The 26893-nt window shown below is 42.3% G+C and overlaps 2 protein-coding genes across 10 annotated transcripts; one reads left to right on the top strand and one right to left on the bottom strand.

Annotated features, from left to right (window-relative positions):
- Positions 1-209: 209 nt before the first annotated feature.
- On the bottom strand, positions 210-19295 carry ERMARD (ER membrane associated RNA degradation). Of its 9 annotated transcripts, XM_075411989.1 has the most exons (19): positions 19275-19290; positions 18429-18525; positions 17724-17892; positions 16494-16633; positions 15886-15987; positions 14008-14097; positions 12808-12905; positions 12094-12230; positions 10691-10805; positions 10002-10104; positions 9517-9546; positions 8940-9008; positions 7958-8125; positions 6988-7113; positions 6079-6158; positions 4120-4248; positions 2443-2652; positions 1375-1488; positions 213-711 (listed from the first exon to the last, which is right to left on the bottom strand). In XM_075411989.1, the coding sequence occupies exons 2-19, from the start codon at positions 18522-18524 to the stop codon at positions 552-554; spliced, it is 2136 nt and encodes a 711-aa protein (XP_075268104.1). In that variant the 5' UTR covers position 18525; positions 19275-19290; the 3' UTR covers positions 213-551. The 9 variants fall into 9 exon arrangements, with proteins under 9 accessions (XP_075268112.1, XP_075268104.1, XP_075268111.1 ...); XM_075411996.1 differs by lacking the exon at positions 18429-18525 and having other exon boundaries at positions 19275-19295; XM_075411995.1 differs by lacking the exons at positions 18429-18525; positions 19275-19290 and adding an exon at positions 18036-18420 and having other exon boundaries at positions 17724-17926.
- A 4052-nt stretch (positions 19296-23347) lies between these two features.
- DYNLT2 (dynein light chain Tctex-type 2) lies at positions 23348-26465 on the top strand. Its single transcript, XM_009941308.2, is given in 3 exon segments — positions 23348-23751; positions 24589-24747; positions 26269-26465. Coding segments are annotated over 3 exon segments (507 nt in total). The 5' UTR covers positions 23348-23514; the 3' UTR covers positions 26380-26465.
- The last annotated feature ends 428 nt before the right edge of the window (positions 26466-26893 follow it).

Below are 26893 nucleotides of genomic sequence, written 5' to 3'. Positions count from 1 at the left end.
AACAGCTGGTTACTGTGTTATCAGCTCTACCTCAGTGCAAGATCTGACTCTCATCTGAACTAGCAACAACAACCACAGCTGCCAACGAGCACTCCTTCACGGTGAACATTCATCATTCCTTAACCTGTTGATAGCAGTGTCTTATTTCCAGTATATTTCAAAATAAAAAAATGTTACCTTTTGGATTTAAAATTTTCCAGAGCTTTTATTCACACTATTTTCTTACATATTTTCAGTATAATAGAAAACTACCAAAAAAAGAAAACAGTCAAGCTACAAAACACACACTATATACTTAAAGTAGAACTCGCATCATCCTGATCTAGCTCACAGTAAATCTTCTTCACCAGATTTGGCAAACAGTCCATTCTTCAGAAGTTTGACCGTTCAACTCCAATCTCAACAGCCACCTCCTAAGAAAAAGACTAAATTTTGGATGCAAAATTTGACAATGACTGATGAAGTTTGCCTTTGAACTCGACTTGTCAAATTTGAGGACTCCAGAACTCTTAAGATATAATAATGTCCACATAATCTTAAACCCATTTAATTTATGTAGCTAGCTGCATTAACATCAGCTTTCTGTCACTGATTTTCCTTATTTTCATCAAGGACTTGTTTGTAAGCTCCATGGTTTCATCCCACTTGTTTCTCTCGGGGCTTGTGTACGTCACCAAGTTCTCAGTATACTGCAAGACTGACTTCAAAAACCTACGAGAAATAAAACCAAAGAAGACAGACACATGAAAGGATTTTAAAAGAAAAAAGTAGTAAGGAAAAATATCTCAGTGCCTGATCTAAAGCTCCTACTGTCTCCAGATTTCCAGATCTCCCTCAGGACGATCAATACATTAAGGTTTCTTCTACTTCTGGAAGAGAATCACTCCCTCAGTCTCACAGTAACAAGTGACAATTTTCAGAACTGCAATTAAACGCTGCCATAGAAGGAACGTGGGGATAAAATGTGCGATAGAGTTTACCCCAAATGACTTCCTCTCCCTTCTCAGTCAAGTGTTTCACAGTGGCTGATATCCAACCAGCTGTTAATTGACACACCATGAATAAAATTACCAGTATATTAAATACAGCTTTTATATATATTTTGAGTGTGCAATCATTATCTATACTAAGGAGCAGTCTAATAAAAATCTAAAATGTGAATAACTAGGCCATGTATTTTCAACTAAGTTATTTTAGTTCTTGAGTGAACGTTGCCTGAGATACAATGATGACTGTAATGATAGAAAGAAGGACAACAATGTACTAAAAGTCATGCTGTTCCTTTTTATTTTTTTCTCTAAAGGATTTATATTACAGACCAAAAAGGAATGTGTACAACTTCCTATTTTCATTAAGTAAATCTTATATACGTACTTTAGATACTGCTGATAATCAAAAGGATTCTTCTTACAAACCAAATGGACATTGACTAGTTCCAGAGTAACCAACACTAAGACGAGCCGTAACACCGGAGACAAAAACTTCATGCTAGAAATAAGCACAATTTTTTTTTAAATAAACAACCTAAACTCAAATTAAATAGAAAAAAATAATATAAAAAACTCTTCAGACTTCTGGATCCACCCTAAACATCTGGATATTGCATAGTGAGGAGGAAAAATAGAACCAAAAACTATGAAAAGTTGTTCAGCGAAGAGCAGAGAAAATACCAAAACCATAAACAAAGACTATAAATTATGAAACCTCAAAAAGAGGAGAAAAGGGGAAATACTTACAGTGAAAATTCCACAGGAAACCTGACCAGCATCCATTACTCCATAGATAATAAAGTGGAGTTCAACTGAACCGCAAATACGTATTGTCAGTTGTCAGTTTAAGCTATGTTTCTTAAATAAGATGGTTCACTTTTTTAGGAACACTACCTGGCCAAAAAAACATAATATTTGGAGTTTTCCCAGGTTTTAAAGTAGATTCATAAATCACTGACAAACACTTGCTAACAGGAACAAAATTAATGGGAAACTAAACAATCTTCTTCTGTCCATAAAGATGCTGACCCAGCTATGATGGTAAAAAGCAACAGAACTAAGGTAGGTAGAGTCACGAAAGAAGTTTAAATTATTGCATTTAAATAAAATTTCAATTGCATTTATATGCTTTAACAGGAAAAGCTACCAACTAAAAAATACAATCAAACATTTAAATGATACTTTCATTTGAAAGCTTATAATTTACAGTGAATTAATCCAGCAATGCTAGAAATACCCATTAAATTATTCTCCAATTTGAGATTTTCTTGTTATTTCCATATTACTACACAATAGAAATCTGGGTTGATGCTTAACTCGGAAACTGTTAACAAGAACCCACAAACACTGTTGACGGCGAACATCCAAGACAAACCACTGAACGCCAGCAACAGCAGCGTGCGGCCACTCTTCATAAAGCTAACCCCAAATAAAGAAAAAACCCTCCGCCAACCTGGTCAACATTCGTAGGTAGTTCTCCCTCTGGCGAGAGCGCAGAGTCTTCTTCATCCACTGCTCGTATCTCAGCTCAGCGCTGGCAATAACTTGTTCAGACACCCGATGGCACTGTGTGCTTATTTTTCGGAGTACCACCAGTATTTCCAGAACAGGTCTCGGGGAATAGAGTGTGCAAACATGCGTATCACAAAGCTCAATCAACAGCCTCCAAAACAAAAAGGAACTGTTAATTTCAATCTTTTGTTCGCTGGGTTTAATATGAGATATATATCCTATTCAGTGTTGTTTGATTCATAACATTTTAACTCAGAAAATCTGGAAATAAACTACTCTTACCTCAGGACTGAAGGCAAGGATTTATGTCATAGGCGTACTGACTGTTCTCCAGCACTTTACTGAATATAAATGCGAAGCTGCTGGTTACGAATATGTTTCCCATTTCAGATCAAAGAAATACAACCACAATAATCAAAACTGCCTGGCTGAAGCGATACACTGCACACATCAAATCACAGCAGGGTTGTGGTTGAAGCCTCCCCCCGTAGTTCGATTCACAATGAATTAGCACCCACCATAATAAAACTCGCTGAAACAAACGGCATGAATTAGTACCACCATCAGTGTGTGGTCTTTCTTCTGGGCAGAACAAGAAGCAGACTTCACATTTCATAAAATGCAGGTGGTGAGGCCATTGTTTTAATCAACACCACGCCAGACTATGCTTTGTTAAAGCACCCAATTATCTTCCTGCTGTCATATTCTAAATCTGCCAGCCTAATGTGTCACACATCACTTTGAACACTCTGTTCCTATAGAAGTGTTTCTTAATCAAATTATCTCTGAGACAGCAAAACATTAATGACTAAAAGTGATGAAGGCAGAAAACTTTCAAAATGGTTTAACACTTTAGTAATTAGGCTTCTTTTTCATAAACGAGAAAATTGCAGATTGACGGGTAGGAAACAGAAGGCACGCACGCTACGTACGGAAAGCAACAGGCGACATCATCTCTGCACTATCCTGCCCACACCTAACGGGTTTGATCAGGAGAGGTTTTTTCCAACATATTCATTCAGTCATGGGACTCTTAAGACTGCTACAAGAGTGCCAATTCAGACTCGAATTGTTTTGATCATTATTCCAGGTCAGACATAATGGGAATTAACATACCCCCAAGTCTGACGAGCATAACAAGGTATGTTCTGTTTCACAGTCTTGATACCAAAGCACTTAAGAATAGAGCTATGTAGCAGCATATTACTATTTTAAACGCCACGCACAGCGGTGACACCAAGCATATTAAAATGAATTTCTGACACAGCTTTAGCACACAAAACAGACTAAAATCAACTTGATTTAGTCAGTACCTAAATTTAAAGCATTTTGCTTCCCCAGTCTGAAAGTAAAATGGTTATTTTTCTCATGCTAATTTCCAAGTAAAATCTCTACTGCAATAATGTTCCAAATCTACAATGTCTCATCTTCATTTTGAAGATGATGCTCAGCTGCATTCTTAACATTTTTAGCTTAAATCAGCACCAACATTAGAAAAACGCTTGTGACATCTCAAATATCGTTCTAAAACCAGGGAAACTGGTAACTTAGGTTTGAGTTCTTGTGATGGGCTGCATGTAGAAGCTGACAGCAGGAACTGGGAGGACATCAAACTCACCTCTCTGTTAAAACACTATTGACTGGATCATCTGAACTAGAGCAATTCTGGGGCATATATTGCTGCAACTGAGATATAATTTCAGATATCATCAAAATTAAAGTACTAGCTTCCGCATTTCCTTCCAACCTTAAAAACAAAAGAAAAAAATATCCTTTGAGATGATAAAACTCCGTAGTACTTGCTATTTATCAAATGGCACATAACAAGATGCAGATTTTTTTGATAGCAGTGTATTCAGTGTCCACTCCCACTCTCTGATATTGTGGTTCTTTTCCCTCCACCTTATCAGCATCATCTTCTTTCTCCAACTAAAACCAACCTTTTCTCAGTCTCAGCAGTCTTCTGAACCTCCTTCTTAATCCTCTATTCATTCACCAAAATGCTGCATCATACTGACTATGTGTCAGATGCACTGAATTTTCACCTCTCAGCTCTAAACAAATACAATTTCCTCCAGTGATATCATTAATAACTTCCTCCTTTTCAAATATCGTGAGAATGTTACATTCTTTTTCTAAGTAACATCTCGTGTAAAGTCTTCCACTGATTTGGTTACCAAGCCCTTTTCAGAATAAGCCATTATTTTCTGTTTTATGTCTGGTGAACCATCATCTTGTTTTAATTGTGATGGACTCAAGCTCTAGTTTATCTTCCTAACAGCCCCTTCAGATCTCTTCAGCACCTCTTCAGAAACAGAATATGGAGTTACTAATACCGTTGTATGTTTCAAATGTCTTCTCATTCCCTTGAAGTCAGCACACTGTTCATAGTTTTTATAGTATCTGTACTGATGTTTATAGGACAGATGAAGCTAAAAAGAACACAAAGGGGTCTTCTCACAACCCCTCTGGTGCCTATCATCTTCCTAGAAAAGTATTTGAACAGACATTTAACCATCCCAAATCTTCACTGTGGAGACCAGAGACGATTGACTCTCCTCAGGGGTGGGTGTTGGGACCAGCGCCGTTTAACATCTCTGTCAGCAACATGGACAGTGGGATCGAGTGCACCCTCAGCAACTTTGCCAACGACACCAAGCTGAGTGGTGCAGTCGACATGCTGGAGGGAAGGGATGCCATCCAGAGTGACCCAGACAGGCTTGAGAGGTGGGCCTGTGCGAACCTCACGAAGTTCAACAAGGCCAAGTGCAAGGTCCTGTGCATGGCTTGGGGTAATCCAAAGCACAAATACAGGCTGGGCCCAGAATGGACAGAGAGCAGCCCTGAGAAGGACTTGGGGTGCTGGTTGAAGAGAAGCTCAACATGACCCAGCAGTGTGCGCTTATAGCCCGGAAGCCCAACCATGCCCTGGGCTGCATCCCCAGCAGCGTGGGCACAGGGCGAGGGAGGGGATTCTGCCCCTCTGCCCCGCTCTGCTGGACCCCCCGGGAGTCCTGCGTCCAGCTCTGGAGCCCTCAGCACAGGACAGACCTGGAGCTGTGCGAGCGGGGCCAGAGGAGGCCCCAGCAATGATCCGAGGGCTGGAACCCCTCTGCTGGGAGGAAAGGCTGGGAGAGCTGGGGCTGCTCAGCCTGGGGAAGAGAAGGCTCTGGGGTGACCTTAGAGCAGCTGCCAGTGCCTGGAGGGGCTGCGAGAGAGCTGGAGAGGGGCTTGTGACAAGGGCAGGGAGTGACAGGACAAGGGGTGATGGCTTCAAGCTGAAAGAGGGGAGATTTGGATTAGATATAAGGCAGAAGTTCTTCACTCTGAGGGTGTTGAGGCCCTGGCCCAGGTTGCCCACAGAAGCTGTGGCTGCCTCCTCCCTGGCAGGGTTCAAGGCCAGGTTGGATGGGGCTGGGAGCACCCCAGGCTGGTGGAAGAGGTCCGTGCCCATGGCAGGGGGCGTGGAACGAGGTGATCTGTCAGGTCCCTCCCAACACAAACCATTCTGTGACTCTATACTTATGATTCCATAACTATTTTGAGAACTATCTTTTTTTTAAAAGCATGTACATACCCTTTAATTGTTCGAACGTGTTCCTCAGGCACTGTTGGCAATTCAGGCCATAAGTGAATGCTCTTCATACATCCCAGCACCTCAGAAATGTATAATGAAAAATGTTAGGTAAAGTGTAGCCTTTGAGAGACTGGACAACACATTTTACTTTTCTTAGTGTCTATTTTAGAAAAAAACGCAATAGGTAGCAAGTTACTTTTTCAGCAGTCATGACTGTGTAAGCCAACATTACTTGTTAAGGTTTATATTAGAGCAAAAAGTCTTGATGTACATTTTCATGCTAAAATATCACCTGAATAAACCAATTTACTATCCTTTTTTTCATTATTTTTAATATAAAAAAATAACTAACATAACTTCTGTAACATACGGTCTGGATGTTGTTGAAAATGAAAACTACTAAGCATGTCTCCTGCCATCTGAAATCAATAGAGGAACATCTTCATGCAGTTCAACAACTCATAAACCGATCACCGGAGAACTACCGCAGCACTTCAAAGTACATTTTGCTACAATGACAGAATCTTCACCAGCTGGCTTTCACACAGTGAAAACCTTAGTTCTAGCCTAATCCAAGATTCCTAGAGACATGACCAAACTGCCTTCCTGTCATAAGGAAGCACAAGGAGACTGAGAAAACTACAGAACAGCAAACATTCGGGTAAGAATAAAACTACTGAGTGATCTAGAGCACAAACATAGCACCAGCTACATCAACAGACGGAGTGCACTTAATTACATCTCATTTTAGCAACTGTAAATTCCAAAAAGAAAAAACTAAAAGCTCTTTAAAAAAATATGTAAGATTTTAACTTTTTAGGACAATCCAAGCACAAAGACAACAATTCAACCAAATTTAAGGATTCACAATTTTAAGGACTGAAATGTTTTCAAGTTGGAAGTACTTACCTGTTTCTTGAGTCGGGAAATTGGATGAAATCGAGAACGGTAGCAACGTGCACAGTTCATCAGTGGCTTTATGACCACGTGTTCCTGATTTGCAAAACCATAGACAATACGCAAGAGTTCTTTCACCTGTCATAATCGCATGCAGACCTAGATTTATACTTTATTTTATACAAGCCACCTACAGCACTGAAGCCAATACAGACTTCCAAATGTCTGAGCGCTGAAAGCAGTAATCAGCACAGTGAGTGTTTAAAGCTTAATTTTTTTGCCACATTTTAATTATGAAACCTGACAGCAGCTGTGAGAAAAGCAACCAAGTATTCTCTTCATGCAGCAGCATGCAATATAAGAGCTGCAACTAATAAACAGAAGATTTATCTCAAAGGTTGCTGTATGATATTGAAAGAAGTAATCCCATCTATTAACAGGAAATTTGGTGGATTAAATATAATAATTGCTCATGTTGCGAAATATCTACTGCTAGACAAAAAATATTCACAAATTCACAGTACAGTGTGGATACAAATCACATCTCCATTAGTGAGCCACCATGATTTATAATGCCTCAGAGAGAAAGAAAGTCTCCAATGTTACATACATCAGTGGCTAAGTTACAGCTGTTCTACATATCTTTCTGATAATTCAGCAGATAAACAGGCTAGGTATTGATACAATTTGACAAATAAAATTAAGTGGAATCACTACAATTTATGGATCAGCCATGTGAACAAGTAGTGGTAAGCAAACAAATTAAGGTACAGTAATAAAGGGTAATCTTTTGGAAAACTTTCTGTATTTCTTTCACTACAAAACTAGAAAAAACATACTTTCACAATTTTTTACTTGGAGGAATACTTCATTTCCACAAAAAGCCGATGTCGAGAAAGATTCGCTCATAAGACTCTAAAATCAGATTTGGTATTCAAAAGAACTGAAAAAAATCTTCCGAGAGTGTACTATTGATCCCTACCTTAAAAGGGATGTCCTCATCTGAGAATCTGCAGAGCAAAGTAATTGCAAATGCAACTATCTGATTAGCTACTTCCCTTGGAAATGCTTTTAGGTTGATCTCTCCATGGCTTAAACGATCTCTTATACGTGGACCCTCCTGGTGGTTCAAGAAATCCCAAAGGAATTCCTGTGGAAACACACACCAAGTGTAAAGAATTTATTCTACGTGCATTCACATAGACTAGAATATATTCAGTGTATAGAATACCTCTGAAACATAGCTATGTGACCACGTCCATGAGAAAGCGGCATTTTGACGGTCAGAAAAAACAATGCCAACTATGCTGGTAGCAAAAAAAGGAAAGGGCAACTCTTCCATCCTGGTAGCTTCTGAGGAAATGCAAAGCTAACACACATGCTGTTTCGTGAGATGTAACAACAGATTTCCTTTGGCTTTGTGTCCCAAGTCCTCCACAGCCCCACCACCTCTGGCAACAGGACGATCAACTCAGGTCTCCCCTAGAGTCCCCAAAGGCCTCTAAATCCAACAGCCCCAGATTTTGTGTTCACCATCTGTTTGGGTGGCAAGATGCAGGATGGGCTCTGGTAGGTTTGCAGCTATGTTTTTGTGCCAGCTGCCCGCGTAGTGTCAGATGTGTCCCAGAAGCAATCAGAAATAAGTTTCAATTTTCTCTGTAGAAGGCATCAGTTCTTCTTGTGCTCCGTGCAGCTGATCTTCTGAAGTCTAAAGAGAACTATCTCCAAGACTTCTTTATTTCAGAAAGTAAGACAGTCTTATATCCTAATCCAACACAGCCTGTCGGGTACTACTTTGTATCCTTCACAATGAAAAAGGGTAACCTGCTTCTGATTCTAAGCTGCTGGAGATAAGCTATGTGAAATAAATGGGTATTAGGCATGATCATAAATATACTACTACATTTAAAAACCAAAACAACAAGAAAAAAAAAAAACCCAAAAAAACCTTTCATAACACTTACCATGGCAGGTTCCTCAAGAACTGTAGGAAGCTGGTTGACTTCTTCATTGTCCAAATGCTTTGCTAGCATCTAGAAAAAAGTAATTTCAATAGAAACTTAATATTGAAAGCCAAACAATCAAAGAAAAAAACACCAACTAAAGTAATTAGTGTCCCTAATTTTAAGCAATTACTTCTGCCACTCAAGAATCAAGGTGCCTAATTACTTCTGACAGACAATTTGAGATAATTCAAGAGAGTTGAAAAATTAAGGATTTCTGCTAGCAATGTTGATTTATATTTATTTGGAATAACTGAATCTAGGAAAAATGACAGAATGTTTCTGTGAGATGAAGAATTTCAAGATAAAAACATTTAGAAGAAATTAAAGTCTGTTCATTAAAATTTGTATTAATTTTGATACTTATCTGGGGGATTCCAAGTTAAAAGTTTACTGTCCATCACCTTCTAATTGCAGAAAAATTAGAAATAATGTCTCATCGAACACAAGAAAGTGCTTTCTGGTTTCTAGTAACGGGAAACATGCATGTGCTTAAATTCTGGCATTGATATATATAAAAAAAAAAAATCACAAGTACCTCATCGAAAGTGGTGTAGAGAGCAGAAGGCTAGAACAAAAGACAATATTATTTGATTTTTAAATTAAAACAGTTAACTAGACATGCATACCAAACTTATATTCATTCATTTGCATGAGATACCAGAGGTGCATGAATACCAGAAAAAAAAACCCCAAACACTTACAAATGTAAAAAAGGGACTACTGGATTTTGTGCCAAGTTTTTTAAAATAAATACGACATGATCGATTTTCCACACTAAACTCCTGTTTCTGAACACTAACCTTCAGGTATTTTTTCAGACCTCTTTTACTGGCAGACATCTTTTCAAAAAGATAAGAGGCATTCATGAAACTATACTGGGAACTTGTAAATAATGCTCCACAGCTGATTGAAAAATTTTGGGGGAAAATCTGTAAATGTTTAGGAGCTATGCTTCCAGAGTAACTATTTTGCAAACATTGTTAGCACTAAATCATAGCTGACTTTAGACAGAAATTTTACCTCAGCTGTCAGCAATCGATTTGGACACTTATTAGTGGCTGTGAAGAGCAATCGAAGTCCAACTTCCAGCTGAGGGAGCAAGAGAATCACACAGTCAGCATACCTGAAAAAACAACAGAGATACCCAAAGGGGTTTTCCCTCCTTATAAATATAATCCAAACGGCCCAAACGCAGATCAGAGGCATGTCGGAGTTACACTCTCAGGTCAAACAACCCAGACCAAAACTCCTTTGCAACGCACTTTGTAAACTAAGAATAAATGACCACCTGTGCCCAACAGCAGCTGACCACCAAATTCAAACCAGCTAAGAGATGCGAATAACTTACAAAAAGGTGGAGCATGGGAGAGGAAAACAAAACAATGCATTTTTAATTTTTTTTTTAACTCCACATGTTAATATCTGAAGATTTGTTTCCACTTGCTTTATAAAGCTCTCCGTTTTGGCTACATCTACAATAGTTGTTTTTAGGTTTCAAAATATAGTTTATAACCCTAGCTGGCATGGAATAAACTAGCAAGTCCACAAACTTTCTGAGAGATCACTGTAACAATGCATAACTGTATGCTGTTAAGCAACAGATTTAGCAAAAAGCTTTGGAATCTACAAATGCTGCTATTATTCCACAAATATAGAATTTATTCTTTTTATATTATATAAAAATAATTTTGAAAAAAATCTACTATTACCTGTTTTGCTTGAAAGCTGTTAAGGCAGCCATCCAAAATGGTAACATTGTTTTTAATACAAAACTGGACAGTTTTACTAGCTCTTCAGCTATGGAAAGTGCTTCATGATTAACATCTGCAAATTAGCAAAACACTGATAAACTACATACAATCTACTGTTTACTAATTCATTCTTAATATTTCCCTGAAAATATAAGATTATTTCACCATTTGTAAAGGGAGGATTGAAAGTTATTCAATTTAACTATGCAAGTACAATGAAAATCATATTTAAGATCAGAAACTGAGTTTGTAAGATTACATTTTTAGTGATAATATAAAATTACAGAGTAAAAACAGTTAAAAAGTTGTGGTTGCTTTTTATTGAGACTAAAAGACTACACAGCAACTGGACCCAGCTTCTGTTGAGTTGTTCTCCACTTCAAATACTTAAAAAAAGTGTTATATATTAATCCTTTTAACTCAGTAAGAATCAGTACAGTCATATGAACATTTAACCACGAGAACTTTGTCCCTACTTTGTCAATTTTCTGTGCTGACATTTAGCATAACAAACTAAAACCTGATACTTCAATGACACCATATAACGAAACTCACGCCTATGAATTCACGTTATAAATACCCTATCCAAGAGAAAGCTTAAAATGGCAAATGCCATTTGATCACAGTAGGTGTTTTTCTGAAGCAACTCAATAGCTATAGGATTTATACTACATGATGATTGGAGCGTTATCAGCTTGATTTGATTCCCAAAAGCTCTGTCTCAGTTCCGTGAACAGATGTGCCACTGGCAAACTGATTACGTAGCACAATCGGACCACGACCACCACTGATACCAAGATTCCCCATACGCTGTTGTTGCTTTAAAAATAGTAGGAATAAACCAAATAAGGTGTGTAGCTAGGGAGATGAGAAGATTTTAATCAGACACTTCAGGTCCTTCCTATCAGTGTACTGAAGATGTGTCACCATGCTTTACTGTTTCAGCTCTACCTTCCCTGCAAGACGCAGGGACCCCCCTCAGCTGGAACCCACTGACTTTGGAAAGAATTACATGTTGTAAAGGCAAACTAGGCAACTGTTACATGAAATGACATCCACCATCAAAAAACTGGAACATGCAGTAATGTGCTTCCTTTAGAAGCAGTAACGTTACAGGTTTCAATGTGTTACAATTATTTTAGAATGCTGTACTTTTTGATTCAATAGCCAGTGGAACTGCCAACATATTAAAAAGTTGTCCTAGAAGCATGATTGATTCACCTAATGAGAGTGTACACAGGTATCTTAGATAAGATTCAATCTCCAAACTGTGGAAAACGCCCTATTTCCAACAGCACTTTCGGACAATGAAACAATAACAAATACAGTACAGTAAAAATTTACTAAAGTTAAATACTTGCCTGGAAATGCATCAAGCTCCTCTAAGCTAACGAAGACCACATAAGGTCGATGTACTAAAATGCATTTAGTTTGCAGAAGATACGTCTGTAACAACTGACCCAATCCTGCAGTCAAAAAAAGCAGCATAGCACAGTATCTAGGGAGAATACCACAATATATTAGAAAAGCTTGTACAACTACATCTTTTGCAAAGAATCAACATTTATGGGATGGGGTCAGAGGAGGTTTCTGCTCTTTGAAAGAGCATCCAAAATCTATGCTCCCCATCTCTTTTGAGCAGGGGCACTTAATAATTAAGTGAATTCACAAGCATGAAAAAAAAGTGTACAATGATGAAAAAAGCATCACTGTATTCTACATAGGCTGCTGTTGCTCCTCCTCCTACCCCATTCCTCTGCCTTCTGTTCCAAGCTATTACTGACTGCCCTGACATACAAGAAACCAGGTTTCTAAAAAAGACTTTAAGCTGTTTTGCTTTTCCTGCTAGTAAAAAAAAACCACTGATCATAAAACTGACCAGCTTTATAAGGGCTGAAGTATTCTAAGGAAATCCCTTCCCAAAAGCAGCAGCAGAGAAAAACTGTCAGGACACTGCCAGAGGCCTTTGGACTTTTTTTTTTTAATTTTTTTCATTAAGAGCAGTAAGTTTTACTAACAGCTTTTCAAGCACTCTCGAGTCTGGTAAGAAAATGAGATTCATTTGGGCAACTTACTTTGCAGGAATTTCTTGTGGGGATGCAAACCCATGCCACAAAACATTCCGAAGATTCAGACCATACGGAGATCCAATGAACACCCTCAGTACATTCATCTAATTAATAAACAAACTGATTACTAAATGAAGAAATCCATTGTTTATTACCTTGTATCTTTTCCTGAGAAAAAATTTCAGAAGTTACTGAGAAACTACAATGTCTACTGCCAAAACAACTGGCCACAGCTCGTCACAATAATGGCAACTCATTATCTGCAATTCCCAGTATTCTCTGAAAGGAAATCTTTCAGCTGACTTGTACATGCTACAGAACATAATAGGGGAAGGACAAAACTAGTTGTTAGACATTCCAAACAGTTATGACAGGAAAACAAATGAGATGAAGTATAGCCCTTACTTCCGGCAGCATAAATCCGCCATAATTTAATACAAATTAACATCAAATGCAGAGTTTGCATTCAAAGCTGTATTCCCAGATTACTGCCAAACAAAAAGGGATTTTTTCCCAATTTTTTAACTGTAAGAGTTGAACTATTCCAATTGCCTTCAAAATTTAAGAAATAATCCTTATAACATTACTAGATCAGCTAACAATGCAAGCTTCTACAGTTTCCTTCCAACACTTTATCCTAACAAAGAATTTACATTTGTAGAACTGTATGAGAAAGACAACCTACTCTGTTTACACAAGTGGGAATTTCATCAGAATTTTGTTTTTATTATGTTTTCCAACGTGGGGATCAACAAATCAGTTTCCTCTATTTTGAAAAAGCCTAGTGTGGTAGATGTGATGAAGCATCGTACTGCAGCGGTGGCAAAGGGGAACACAGCTTGTCAGGAACAGCCAGCGCAGGATGAGTATTTGCAAGTGGTGCAACTCAGAAAGAAGCAGGCAACTCTGCAGCTTGCTCACCCCCTTGACAGATATGTGAAATCTTACATATGTAGGTTTTTCATGTAGAAAAGCAAGTAAGAATTCATGAGCTTGCCTTAAAAAATATTTCCATTTATAATATTCACTGTTTTTGCCATATATCCCCCCAGACTGTAACTTGTATAAAATTAAAGTTCTTCCAATATGTTACAGAATGTGCACACTCTTCTTCAGTGCAGGCAAAGGCTATGCTTGGAAAACTGCCATTTGGCATGAAGAAAACCAGCTCACTATTTATTACTTATTTCATAACTATGCACTTACTACAGCTTGTCCAAAGACAACTGCAAGCTGCTGAGAAGCAAGCAAGTCTCTTAGAAGGAAAGGGCAATCTTTACCAATCAGCAAATATACCTATTAAAAAAATGTAAAACAGATAAGTAATTCAGTACACTTCTTTGTATTTCAAACACACAACTTGACTTTCACCTACTAACCATTTTCACTATTGTAAAAACACTAGCCAAACAAAACCCACCAAATCCTTAAAAAGGCTTTAAATTCTGTAATTTCATGACAAATGAGAATTTACAGAATGTATCAGGAAAGAGTGGATATCCTACTTAACGTTCCCACAGTTAGGCTTTTCACAGTGTCTGTACACATACTGCTCTTCTCTTCCAAATTAAAAAAAAAGTAAAGCACAAGAAGAACACGTAATTACAGGAATAAACTCTACCCAGGACACCAAACTTCGCTCTTACCCTAGAAATCTAGAATCTAGAAGAACAGGGTCTGTCACTGTTAAGGAAGGACACTTGTGGTTTGTCTTCCAATTCTGGCTGTTCCTTAAACTAGATTTTATCCCAGCTAGGCAATCTCAGCACCTCTAGTCTCAATTGCTGTGAAGCCTTCCATTCTTGTATTCTCCCTGACGTTTCTTTCCAGTCTTTGGTAATTTTTCATTACTTCAAAATTTACCACTTGGGCAAATTGGTTTGTCTAGGTGTGAATTAGCCCATCGCTCTTTCTCTGGCATTTCCTGCTCCAGAGCTCCTCACAGAGATTTAACAAGCAGCTACTCTATCTTATCTGTGGGCAACAGACCCCAGCAGCACAGACTCTTAAAACAACTGCTGGTCCCTTCTCCCTAGCCTGCTTGCCCATAAGTAGTGGTGGCATCTGTCTGTGTGGTCACGCAGTGAAGAAGATGAAGGAACTGATCCAGCTGAAAAACAAAAATGGGGGTAGGGATAAAGGTGGAAAGGTACCTGGACCAGTTCATCACTCTAGCTTGCTACTAGGTCTTCAAATATTTGCACTCACTTAACGTAGAGAAAACCAGCAAACAAGGCATATGGCTGCAGAGATGAGTTGAACAAACCTCAGCAGTGCTATCACCAAATGCTGAACCACAGCCTAATTCACATTCCATCAAAAAGGATTTACAGTACAAGTTTCTTAATACCGATCAGAATTCCTAAGCCTAAGCCGTACCACGTATGCACTCCTTGCCTCATGCTGGCTACGGAACTCCTGCAGTTTTACTCTTCAAACTTAACAAGTGCATACTTTTACCAGCTACTACCAGGTAAAGGAAAGAGGGAATGTGTAAACAAGGCAAACGTTCAGGACTACAGGATGGATCCCAGATCTCTCCAGCTGATCAGTTAGGTCAAAAATTTAAGTTGTTAGCTGACTTCTAGCTGTGTTTGCAGCACAAGACTCGTGTTGAAGCATTTAAGCAGACGTATGATCTGTGAACACAGCTCTGAGGAAAGAGTTTACCTAGCAGCCCACTTCCAGCTGCGTGCTTCTGCCTCTCCTCACAGAAGTCACTACATCATCACATCTTCTGTGGAAGGTGTGCTGCCCCCTGTTTCAGTTAAATAAATTAGAATAACAAAGACCTACAATATGTACACTGATTAAGCAAACTGTGCTCTTTTTTAATTAAATTGGTTAGCAACAGCACTCACACAAGCAACTCTACCAGCACACGTGAAAGGAACCCAGAAGATGTTTCTGTTAGCACAACTGGATCCAGAAAAGAATATCTGTCCAACTCAAAATGCAGCTGGGCTATTTCTGTACTACTGCAGCACAGGGTAATCTCACTTTTTCAACATGCAATTAAATCCAAGAGCTCACTCCCATCTTATAAAACCAAATCTGCAACAGACTCCTCATGCTGGCACTTACATCACCCAAGGCTCGCTCCAAGCATGACGTTAGTTTCATTAAGCCCAGAGCAACTTCTGTAGTTTGTGTTCTTTGTAGAACATCAAATACTTCAAGAAACAACTGTATGATGGGGAGAGGAAGAATGTTGTGTTAAATATTCAGAAGGAGAAACCAAATTGTCAAAAGCACAGAGAGACATAAATATTCCTCTGTGACAGTCGCTATGCAAACGTAGAAAGAGAACCATGCCAAGGAGATAACAATGTAGATGCCTGGAAAGAAACCGCCCTAGAGCACCTCCTTTATTTTTAGTTGCAATGTATCTGGTGCCTCACATTTATAAAAATTTATATTGATAACTTGACATTAAGCACAGAGTATAGAAAAGCAAAACCCTACCATCTTCAGTTAGAACAGGCCCAAAACATCCCATGTTCTCTTTGTGATAAATTACATAAAATCTAATTACAGTCAGGAAAATTAGAAGCAACTACGTATCAGAGCACGACAATCAGTTACAAATTCTAAGTATTTTGTTTCACTGGCATCTCTTGTGTGTTCTTACACTAAGCTTCCACAAAGGGTTCATGTGCCAAAATACAAATTGTCGACAGATGTTTCCACACCTCTGTGTAGTTTGTCCAGCGGAACCATACTGCATACTGAACCACAAATTGCTCCTTGGGCAGAGACTGGAAGTGCAAATTAACACATTCACATACAGGTCCGAATGATCGTATGCTTCTGATATAATCCACACTTTGATCTTAAATTGAAAAACAGAAGGTGATTAGAGCACCAAACTTCCCAAACGTCCAATACTTTAAAACTCACAAGAAGTAAAACCTGCTACGGCTTGTGTACATACAGAGCATGAAGAATTTTATCCAGAATATTTTAGCATGACTAACACACTAGAATTTACTGTCCAAAAGTCCACACAGATAACATATAGAAAAGTAAAAGTCCAGTGTGAAATCAGGTAAGATCGAGTACCTTCTCCAAATTAAAAAAAAACAACTTAATGCAAGAAAATATGGAAGAGGATTATTATTTTCTGGTTTTGTTGAAATGGGAAGAACCTACTAGAGTACATGAATTTGACACAATCAAGCTGGAAGCCAGTGCAGGCTCAGAGAGACCAGTCAGATTGCACCACTGACACCCTTTAAAGAGTGCAGATGGATGTGGTACCCTACAGAGTGGTACCACTGCTCTTCGTTGGTGGGATACTTCTACAGGAAAATAAATTCTTTTGATTTACTGAAAGATATTGCTTGAGGCAGAAACATGTATCACTTCTATGATCTCTGGAAATTAAAAACAGACCTTGCATGATGCAATTTGGCAAATTCAGTGAGTTCGTCAGGGCATAAATACCTAGTTTTGGCAAAAAACAATTATAAACTGTTCTACATCCAGAAGGGAAACCAAACAGTACTTCTGTACAGGCTAAAGTTGGGGAAACAAAACCAGAAGCAACAGCAGAAAGACTGATGGCCCCAAAATGTTTTAAATTTACTGCAAAAGGAATATAAAGAACACAGAAGAAAGCAATTAAGAGGTAGGAGAGAAGCAGAATTGGCACATGAAGCTGGGAACCAAGATGAATGAGGAAGCAAAGGAGCAGCTACTCATGCAGCACAGATTGTGTGAATCTTAGAAGCCAGCAATAACCAAACACGGATGAAAAACTTAAAGCTCATTGTAGATATGAACTATGCATACTCTAATCCGCAGCAAAGCTAATGCTGTGCTGAAATAAAATATTATAACTAAGCTAGGATTGCTATGAACTGTACTGAGATTCTGCATCAGCCTTGAACGTATCACTGCTACAGCAAGTACACACCAACCTGATTCAAGGTAACACACATGCTCTGCAACAGCCTGCCAACGTACTTCACCGTTCTCAGACAAAATATTACTGATATCATAGGTGTCTTTTTTCTCAAATCCAAGTCTGCAAATCACATAATGCACAGGTGGAGAAAGACAAGTAGTGACCGAGTCTGACAACGGCATCTAGAGCACAAAAAACAAACAAACAGTCCTGGCACTGAGAAAATACACAAGAACAAAGAAAATTATTATTAAAGCATACCCGTAAGCACCGATCTACAGACAGTAATACAGCATCTGTAAACAAATTAAGTTTTGCAACGCACCTTTCATCTACGCACATGATGAAGGGAACTCTCTAAGCAGAACTACGTTGTGGAAAAAAAGAGGAGAGGATGAATTGCTCTGTTTGCATCACACCAGGATGGTGTATTTCTGAATGGCTCTATCTACTAACCCGATGCCAAGACAGACTGAACCAAAACATCCCAGTTTATACAGATGTTCTGCCTGATCTCTGAGCTTGCAGGGAAACTGACGCTACTTCAAGTCAAACCAACAGCTTCAGTCCTTATGACCAGCAAAATCATTGGCAAGGAGGAACATGTGACTTCTGCATGGGTTGGTAGTAATGGTAGAACAATTACAAGCATAGTGTTACTTGCATATTAGTCTAAACAGAAAGATGGACTGATTCTCTGGAGATACTCAAGACCCACCTGGCCACGGTCCTGTGCAGCCTGCTCTGGGTGACCCTGCTTTGGCAGGGGGGTTGGACTGGGTGACCCACAGAGGTCCCTTCCGACCCCGAACATTCTGTGATTCAGAAGCACACATTTAAATTAAAGATATAGTGAAGGTAAAACTCCTCACGCTAACAAGGAGGAATGAGCTTCTGATTTAGTGAGAAAAGTCACGCTTCCACATTAATCGCACAGAAAAGAGACAAGAAATTGTCTGAAAATGAAGGACCACAACAAAGACTCCATTAAGTAAATAAATGTTTTAAATCCTCTTTAATTAGGTAGTGGAATTGACCCTCCCAGTACGCAATTTCTGAATTCATAGCTTCAAGGACATTTAAATCTTTCCAAATTCATATCTTTAAGGAGACTCATAGCTTTAAATCTTTCTGAATTCACAGCTTTAATGAGATTTTTAAAGAGATTTACGTATTTACACGGGTGGCAGCACAGAGCCAGCCTGACAGTTCTGTAACGGCCTGGTACCAGCTGCCGTCAGGAGAATCCTCCCTCCTCTTAAAGAAATAACCCAGAACGTTCATCACGTAACCGAATCCTTCACCTCAGCCTGAGCCCCCCACGCCTCGCTGCCAGGGACAGCGGGCCCGGGCAAAGCCTGAGCTACCACAGCCACCCCGCACTGACTGAACAGGCCCAGACAAGCGGCCGCTTCTCCGGGACGGGACGGAGCCCCGGGACAGGAGGAGGGGCCGCTCCCAAGCTCGACAAGGCCTGAGGGCAGCGGCACCACGGGCACCGGCGGCAGCAGCAACCCCCAAGCCCCCGCCGCGTCACGTCGCTCGTCCCCCCGCCCGCCGTTACCTCCGCTCCCGCTGGCCCCGCCCCCGATGACGTCACGACGATGCGCCCGCCCGCCCGCGTCTGGCGCGGGAAGAGCCTCGCCCTGGCAGCGGGGGGGGCGGCAGCGCGACGGCCCCGGCTGCCCGCGGGCCTTCGGCGGGAGCGGCGGCGGCGGCGGCGGAGGGGAGCGCGGCCCGCTGTGCCCCCCCCTTCCCCGGGCCGCCAGCCGTGGAGAAGCGCTCCGGGATGCCGAGGTCGGCCGCCGGCCCGGAGGGGGGCCAGTGGCGCCAGGGCCTGCCGGAGAAGGACGGCGTGAGGGTGCGGGTGTGAGGGCAGCGGGAGCGGCCGCAGCGGACCCGGTATTCTCTGTCATCGTTCCCGCCTGTCTCGCAGTCGGGTTGGGGTCGCTCGTCCCCTCTCCGCTGGGCCGGCTGCCGTGTTGCCGGTCACCCCGCAGCCGCCTTTGGCCTCGGGAGGCAAAGGTGTTGAGGCGATGTGGGGGTGACGCGGTGGCCGGGGTGGCCCTGCCGTGGGTGGTGCGGTCCTGCCCACGCCAGGTGCTGCTGCGCGTTCGCAGAGTTGGGAGAAGGTTCGCCCTCCTTGGGAGAAGTAAAGAATCGTAGAATCAGAGTGGTTTGGGTTGGGAGGGTCCTTCAGAGGCCATCCAGCCCAACCCCCCTGCAGTGAGCAGGGACAGCTTCACCTGGGTCAGGCTGCTCAGAGCCCCGTCCAGCCCGGCCTGGAATGTTTCCAGGGTCACAGGGCATCGATCATCTCCCTGGGCAACCTGTTCCAGTGCTTCACCACCCTCGGTGTAAAAAATCTCTTCCTTATATCATAGAATGGTTTGGGTTGGAAGGCATAGATCATCTGGTTCCAACCCCCAGCCATGGGCAGGGACATCTTCCACCAGCCCAGGTTGCTCAGAGCTCCATCCAACCTGGCCTTGAACCCTGCCAGGGAGGGGGCAGCCACAGCTTCTCTGGGCAACCTGGGCCAGGGCCTCACTGCCCTTATGGTGAAGAATTTCTTCCTTAGATCTAACCCAAATCTCCCCTCTTTCAGTTCAAAGCCATCACCCCTTGTCCTATCACTCCATGCCATTGTCACAAGCTCCTCTCCAGCTCTCTCGCAGCCCCTCCAGGCACTGGCAGCTGCTCTAAGGTCTCCCCGCAGCCTTCTCTTCCCCAGGCTGAGCAGCCCCAGCTCTCCCAGCCTTTCCTCCCAGCAGAGGGGTTCCAGCCCTCGGATCATTGCTGGGGCCCCCTCTGGCCCCGCTCCCACAGCTCCAGGTCTGTCCTGTGCTGAGGGCTCCAGAGCTGGACGCAGGACTCCCGGGGGGGTCTCAGCAGAGAGGGGCAGAGGGGCAGAATCCCCTCCCTTGCCCTGTGCCCACGCTGCTGGGGATGCAGCCCAGGGCACGGTTAGCCTGCTGGGCTGCCAGCGCACACTGCCGGGTTGTGTTAAGTTTCTCATCCCCCAGCACCCCCAAGTCCTTCTCTTCAGGGCTGCTCTCCATCCCTTCATCCCCCAGCCTGTGTTGACAGCAGGGGTTGCCCCAACCTATGTGCAGGACCCTGCACTTGGCCTTGTTGAACCTCATGAGGATCACACAGCTCTCCAGCTTGTCCAGGTCCCTGTGGATGGCATCCCGTCCTTCTGGTGTGTCACCACTGAGCTTGGTGTCATCTGCAAACTTGCTGAGGGTGTACTTGTTCTCGCTGTCTATGTCATTGATAAAGATATTAAACTCTGCTGGTCCCAGTATGGACCCCTGAGGGACACCACTTGTCACCGGCACCCATTTGGACATTGAGCCATTGACTGCTACCCTCTGGCTGCGACCTTCCAACCAATTCCTCATCCACCAAACAGTGCACCCACCAAATCTGTATCTCCCCAATTTAGAGAGAAGGATGTTGTGGGGAACCATGTCAAAGGCCTTACAGAAATCCAGATAGATCACTTCCATCCCTTTTCACCTGTCTGCTGAAGTAGTCACTCCATCACAGAAGGTCACTAGGTTGGTCAGGCAGGACTTGCTCTTCGTGAAGCCAGGCTGGCTGTCTTGAATCTCCTCCCTGTCCTCCATGTGCCTTAGCATAGCTGCTAGGAGGATCTGTTCCGTGATCTTCCCAGGCACGGAGGGGAGGCTGAGAACTGCTTCTGTAAAGCAACTGTTTGTTGTTAAAACAGACTTACTAACAAACAGCATTTCTTTCAGATAGCAAAAGCTTTCTTCTCTCAGTGTACTTACTTCTGTACGTCCAAGGTTAAGCCAACGTAGGAGAGCCCAGTAACATAAGAACAGGCTTTTGTGTAGTCAAATGACACCTCATTTCTTGAACTTTTGAGAGATCCTTTCATGAAAGATGTAAATATTACATAGAAATGTAATTGCAACATTGTGCTAAAACACTTAATCACAGTATTTGTATTGTGAAATGCAGAAGTAGGTTGGTTTATTAGCCGTTTGTGTAGAGATATCAATGAGGCTTTTAGTTGCTTCATTAGTAAATGGCTTCTTGCACACGAGGAAATGATTATCAAAACTTCTGCTGCTAATAATAGCAGTTAGAATCGTAGAATCGTTAAAGTTGGAAAAGACCCCTAAGATCAAGTCCCACTGTTGAACTTGTAAGTAACAGCATTGTTAGAAGTCGTGTGCTATAGACAGGAATTTTCTTCCCTCTGTAACGGTCCAGGCTGAAGGTGGTGTGACTCACGCTGAACCGTGTTAGCAAAGAACTGCTGGTGGGATTGTGACCTTTTTCACAGGTTCATTTCCGCTGACGTGGACTGGGATGCTCATTCAAGCAGCTCAGGTGGCAGATGAGGTGGTTTTTATTCTGTTAGGGGGCCTGTGATGAGCAGGTAGGGACTGTGGTGTCTATAGATCTGGGTTTCGGTTAGAAGACTGTGAGAGTCCGCAGCCTAGGTGCAAATGTGTTTGCTCCTTGCATTTTTAGTGTAGTGTAAGTACTGTTCAGAGCTTGCGTTGGTAGCATGGCATCAACAAACACCTGCAGCCAACGTCACTGGTTGTTAACAGAACTATCTAACAGTAAGGAATCAGAGGAGAGATGTAGGTAATGTCCACAGCGTCGACAGGGCTGCTGTGTCAGCGATTTCGTAGGGAAGAAGCTCCTTCCCTTATCCTCAAACTGCTCTGAAAGATCTGTGAGCCCCTGAGGAGTGCATCTTTTCAAATAATTCTCACTAGACTTTTACATTATTCATAAGTGTATGATTTTTTTCTACACTTAGTGTAAGCCTTGCACTATGGTGTTTTATCACCTTCATGATCTTTCTGCTCTTCCGAGAAGGAACTGATGGTTGTCTCTCACCTGAGTTCTAGCTGTAGTTGGGAAGGGGAACAAGGGGCTGAAGAGTCAGCAGGCTTGGAGGTGGTTAGTTGGGAGGTAGCTGGTGGGGAAGACCAGTCTGTAGCATTTGTTACGATCTTGTTGGTTCCGCACGCTTTTCTGTCTCTGTCTTGTCTTGTTACCATTTTACAGTTCTGTTTTAAACCAGCCATGGAGGACAGCAGGTGACATCTTCTGTGTGTGTCGTTAGGCTTGCTGCTGGCACTCACAGAGGGCCAAATTTTGTAACGTGTGTTGAAAGAATGATATTGCACAAGCTGAATGGGGAGAAATCTTGGATCCTCAAATTCTGATGACAAATAACAAGAACTACTACTCTGTTTTTAAGTTCCAAGCAGAATTACAAAGCTCGCAAATAGGAGCATATTTATTCCTGCCTCCCCCTTTTTTTTTAATGAGGAAATTAAGTCATTAATACACAAGGCATTTGTTTAGTAGCTTCACAAGGGATCAGGACAAGTAAAATTACATAGTAAATGAGCACAGAATGTATTTTGGGGTTTGTGTAGCCTGTTTGAATGAAAAGCTTGAAGTTGTGGTTAACAGTCTTGGACACATGTGTTAGTGTCCGTGGTTTTTTACTTGGAAAACTGAATGGATTCAGAGTGGTATGGTGTGTCAATTGACTGAGCTTAAATGCAAACTTCATTTGGATTTCAGTCGAAATGAAAGTAAAATTGAGTGGAAGTTAACCGCTGTTCTCTCTTTTTCCAGTCAGAGCGGTAGTGTCAGAACAGCCAGAAGAAAAGCTATCCATTTTCTAGCTTTTCTTCATTTTTTTGTAACATATTCCTAGACTAATTGTTTTTTTCCTCTTAACTGTACACCATAAAGTATTACTTAGAAACTGCTAAATGCTACAATGCTGACATGTGATGTGGACTGTTTTTTATTACTTTGCACAGACAAAAGGCAAAAGGACTCAAGCAAATTACGAAGCTTTACGTATGGTTTCAATGGAAGATGAGTATTTTAGTGATCCGATGAAAGCTCATCTGTTGGCATTCAAAGCTAACAGGGCAAAGATCAGATATGCTAATACATACAGACTGGAGTCACAGAAGAAGTTTCGTGATTATTTAGTCAGAGACAAAGCTGAAGCGATACTGATGGTATAGTGTTTTTTAAAATGAATTGTCTAATTTTATTGCAAAAGTAGTTTGTCTTGCAAAGATGATATTCATGGAACAGTGTAAGTTGCTTAAATTTAAATAAATGCATAAATCTTTGCAAACTTCATGTTTTGGTGCACAAACATTACATGAATGTGCTCTGTTTTGCAAGGTACAAAGGCCCTCTGCAAGGTAGCCACTAAGCATGTGTTGTTTAAGATGGAGCTGAAGCATCTTAAACTCTTACCCCTTTCTAAATCAAAATGAGCTGCAGCACAGTTTGAAGTACCCTAATCTGAAAAATATCCAGTTATCTAAAGATCCAGACCTTGAATTTGTAGAATTCTACTCCTTCAATTAGTTCTACTAATACCACATGTCCTGCATAAAATATACTCGGTGTCTTTGGCAGTCTGACTGCCACGTAAGAAAATGAAGCAAAAATGAAGGCAAACAATCTGTTGAGACCATAGTGGTCTCTGCTAGTGATACCTTGAATCGCTACAAACAGTTCTTGTAATTCTGCTCTCTGGAAGACGTGCCTTGGATGTTTGGAACAGGTATCTGTAGCACTATTTTCCAGTGAACTGAGCCCAAATGATGGAGAAGAATACACTCCTGTTTGTGAAATGGAGATTGGGGGGACGTGTTTGTCACTTTCAAAAAACAGATGAAACATTTTAAAGTAAAAATAGCGCAGCCTTTGCTCTTTGAGAGCATCATCTGTATCGACTGTTCTACTCTGATGTTCTTGTAATGGAAATGACTGTAAAAGTTGTTCTTTTGCAAAAGACTACCAGGATGAAAACTAAGATCTTTCAAAATTGTTTTTGATAGGATGAACTTCAACAAGCCAAATACGATTGAGTTGCTAGTCTGTCCTTGTGGGCTTCAGTCTCGGCAGAAATATTAAAGGCTGTGGAGTAATTGGACTTTGACTGTTATAAGTATGTGGTGTCAGTACTAATTGTGGAAAAGACAGGTCAGGCGATGAATGTGAGCAACCAAATTCTTCATAATAACTTTTGCAAATTGAAAATAATTTTTAGAACTGTATGTTATCTCCTAGCTGTTCATCCGCCTTCAGCAGCCTAACTGGTCTGAGGTGGTCTGGAAGCCGTTGTGTTCTTTATGGGGAGTAGTATGCCAGGTGACGGTTTAAGGTGCTGCTGTGATTCTGCCTAACCCTGTGAAGGTTGTCTTTCTGCGTTCAGGAACTGCCAGCCAGTTATTTCTGCTGTGTGCCGTGCCGGTACAATTGCAGGACTGCAGTGAATTTTCTTTTTCCAATGTACTTTGCTCTCCAGTTGGGTCGTCGGATTCATGGCAAAATGCTATGCGGTGGTAGCACGCATGGAAAGGGACGGGTGGCACGGAAAGGGATGGAAACTGTGTCAACTGCCACCAAACATGCTCCTCAGACTGCAGATTAACATTAGGGGTCTGAATTTGGCACACCAGAAAGAAAAGTATTCTAGACTTTCCTGTGTAGTGTGTAAATTTACGTGTGTTGCAAGCTCCCAGTGGCATTCAGCACGCTTTTAGGTATCTTGCTGAGTGTCAGACAGCACTTCTGCTCAGGAGCGTTCATCGTCAGCTCTTAAAACCTGATGGAACCATACCTGGTTTTGGTGGGTTACGTGAAACAACGTTTGAGGGGTTGCCAGCTGCAGTGATGAAGCTGGTCTGTGAGGGGCCTGCGTCTAGCTGCTTTGCCTCCCGAGCTGTGCCTTGACCAAGGAGCTGTAGGTGAAAAGGGGTTACTGAAAGGCTCCAGGTTAACTTTTTTTCTCCTCAGGAGCATGTTTGTTCCAGCAGTCGGTTCACACATTTCATCTTTGAAACAAGTTTTATCAAAAAAAGCTGAGAGCCCAGTAAGCAGTCGCAAGTAGACTGGAGTCAGCTGGAGGTGGAGGAGTCGGGGACGGGACTTCTGAGTTGTGTGTGTTCCCCAGACTGATGTCTGTTCACATCGCTTTTGGAGTCACAGAATCACTACGGCTGGAAAAGATCTCAAAGATCATGAAGTCCAACTGTCATGCCAACCCCACCATGCCTGCTAAACCATGTCCCAAAGTGCCACATCCACATGGTTTTTGAACCCCTCCAGGGATGGGGACTCCCCCACTGCCCTGGACAGCCTGTTCCAATGCCTGAGCACTGTTTTAGTAAAGAATTTTTTCCTGATATCCGATCTGAACCTCCCCTGACGCAGCCTGAGGCCGTGAGGGTGCCGCTCCAGCACGCTGAGGTGTTAACAGGTGAACCCGAGGGAGAACGGAGTTTTTGTTGTGGAGATCTTTGGATCTGTCGGGGCGGGAGCTTCACTGTGAAGCAAGAAGCTGTATTTTAGCATCGCATAGGACTGAATTCTCAGTGTAATTTTGCAGTTGTTATTGCTGCTTGTTAACTCTCATGGGGCATTGTATCAGTATCTATGTCACGCTCTGCGTTCTTTTAAAAAATATAAAAGCTGTGCCGCATGTAGACTGACAAACTGCCTCTTCTTTGCGTTAGGTTGCCAGCAGATGGGTCTGGGACGCTCCGCGAGACACCTGGGTCTCAGCTAAACGAGAAACCAAAACCTTCATCGCGCCGGCTTTGGTCACGGCTTCTTGTTACGAGTGACGCTCCGAAAGCCGCGCCTCGCGCTGCCGGCTGCCTTGGAAAACCTGCAGAACGTCATGTCGGGACCAGCTTTTGTCCCACTGCTGTCGGCACAAATACAGTCGCGATAATTTTCCGCATTTTTTTTTTTTTTTAATCCCCTATTATACCTAGCTTTTGAGTCGTGTTTGGGTACGCCGTACGTGACCAACCCCCGGTGGTGGCGGTGCGGGGTGCCCCCCCCCGCAGCCCACACGACGAATTCGTGCCAATTGCCGGGGCGTTGGCCGCGAGCCCCCCCACCCCGCCGTGAGCCGCCGGTCACCGGGCGGGCCCAGCCCCCGGGGGATGGGAGGGGGCTCAGCGCTTTGTTCGTGAGGCGGGGGCCGCCCGCCGAGGGTCTGTCCCGCCGGGGAGGGGCCACGCTCCGCCCTCGCAGGGCCGCGACGGCGGGAGCGGCTTCAAGGGGCGACTGCGCGCCCCCCCCCCCTCCCAGTGCCCCCCCCCCCCCCCGGCGGGGGCTGATGGTTCACTA

The sequence above is a fragment of the Opisthocomus hoazin genome, chromosome 2 (genome assembly GCF_030867145.1).
Source record: "Opisthocomus hoazin isolate bOpiHoa1 chromosome 2, bOpiHoa1.hap1, whole genome shotgun sequence".
NCBI classification, from domain to species: Eukaryota; Metazoa; Chordata; class Aves; order Opisthocomiformes; family Opisthocomidae; genus Opisthocomus; species Opisthocomus hoazin.
This window is presented reverse-complemented; position numbering and strand designations above follow the sequence as displayed.

Bases quoted from the DNA above. Each gene is read 5' to 3' on its own strand.
- ERMARD (XM_075411989.1), bottom strand. From the start codon at position 18,524: ATGTTCGGGGTCGGAAGGGACCTCTGTGGGTCACCCAGTCCAACCCCC. The intron at 15,988-16,493 runs GTGTGGAAACAT...CCCATCATACAG, and splicing joins GCTGGACAAACTACACAGAG to TTGTTTCTTGAAGTATTTGA. The intron at 7,114-7,957 runs GTAGGGATCAAT...CGATTATGACAG, and splicing joins ATGAGGACATCCCTTTTAAG to GTGAAAGAACTCTTGCGTAT.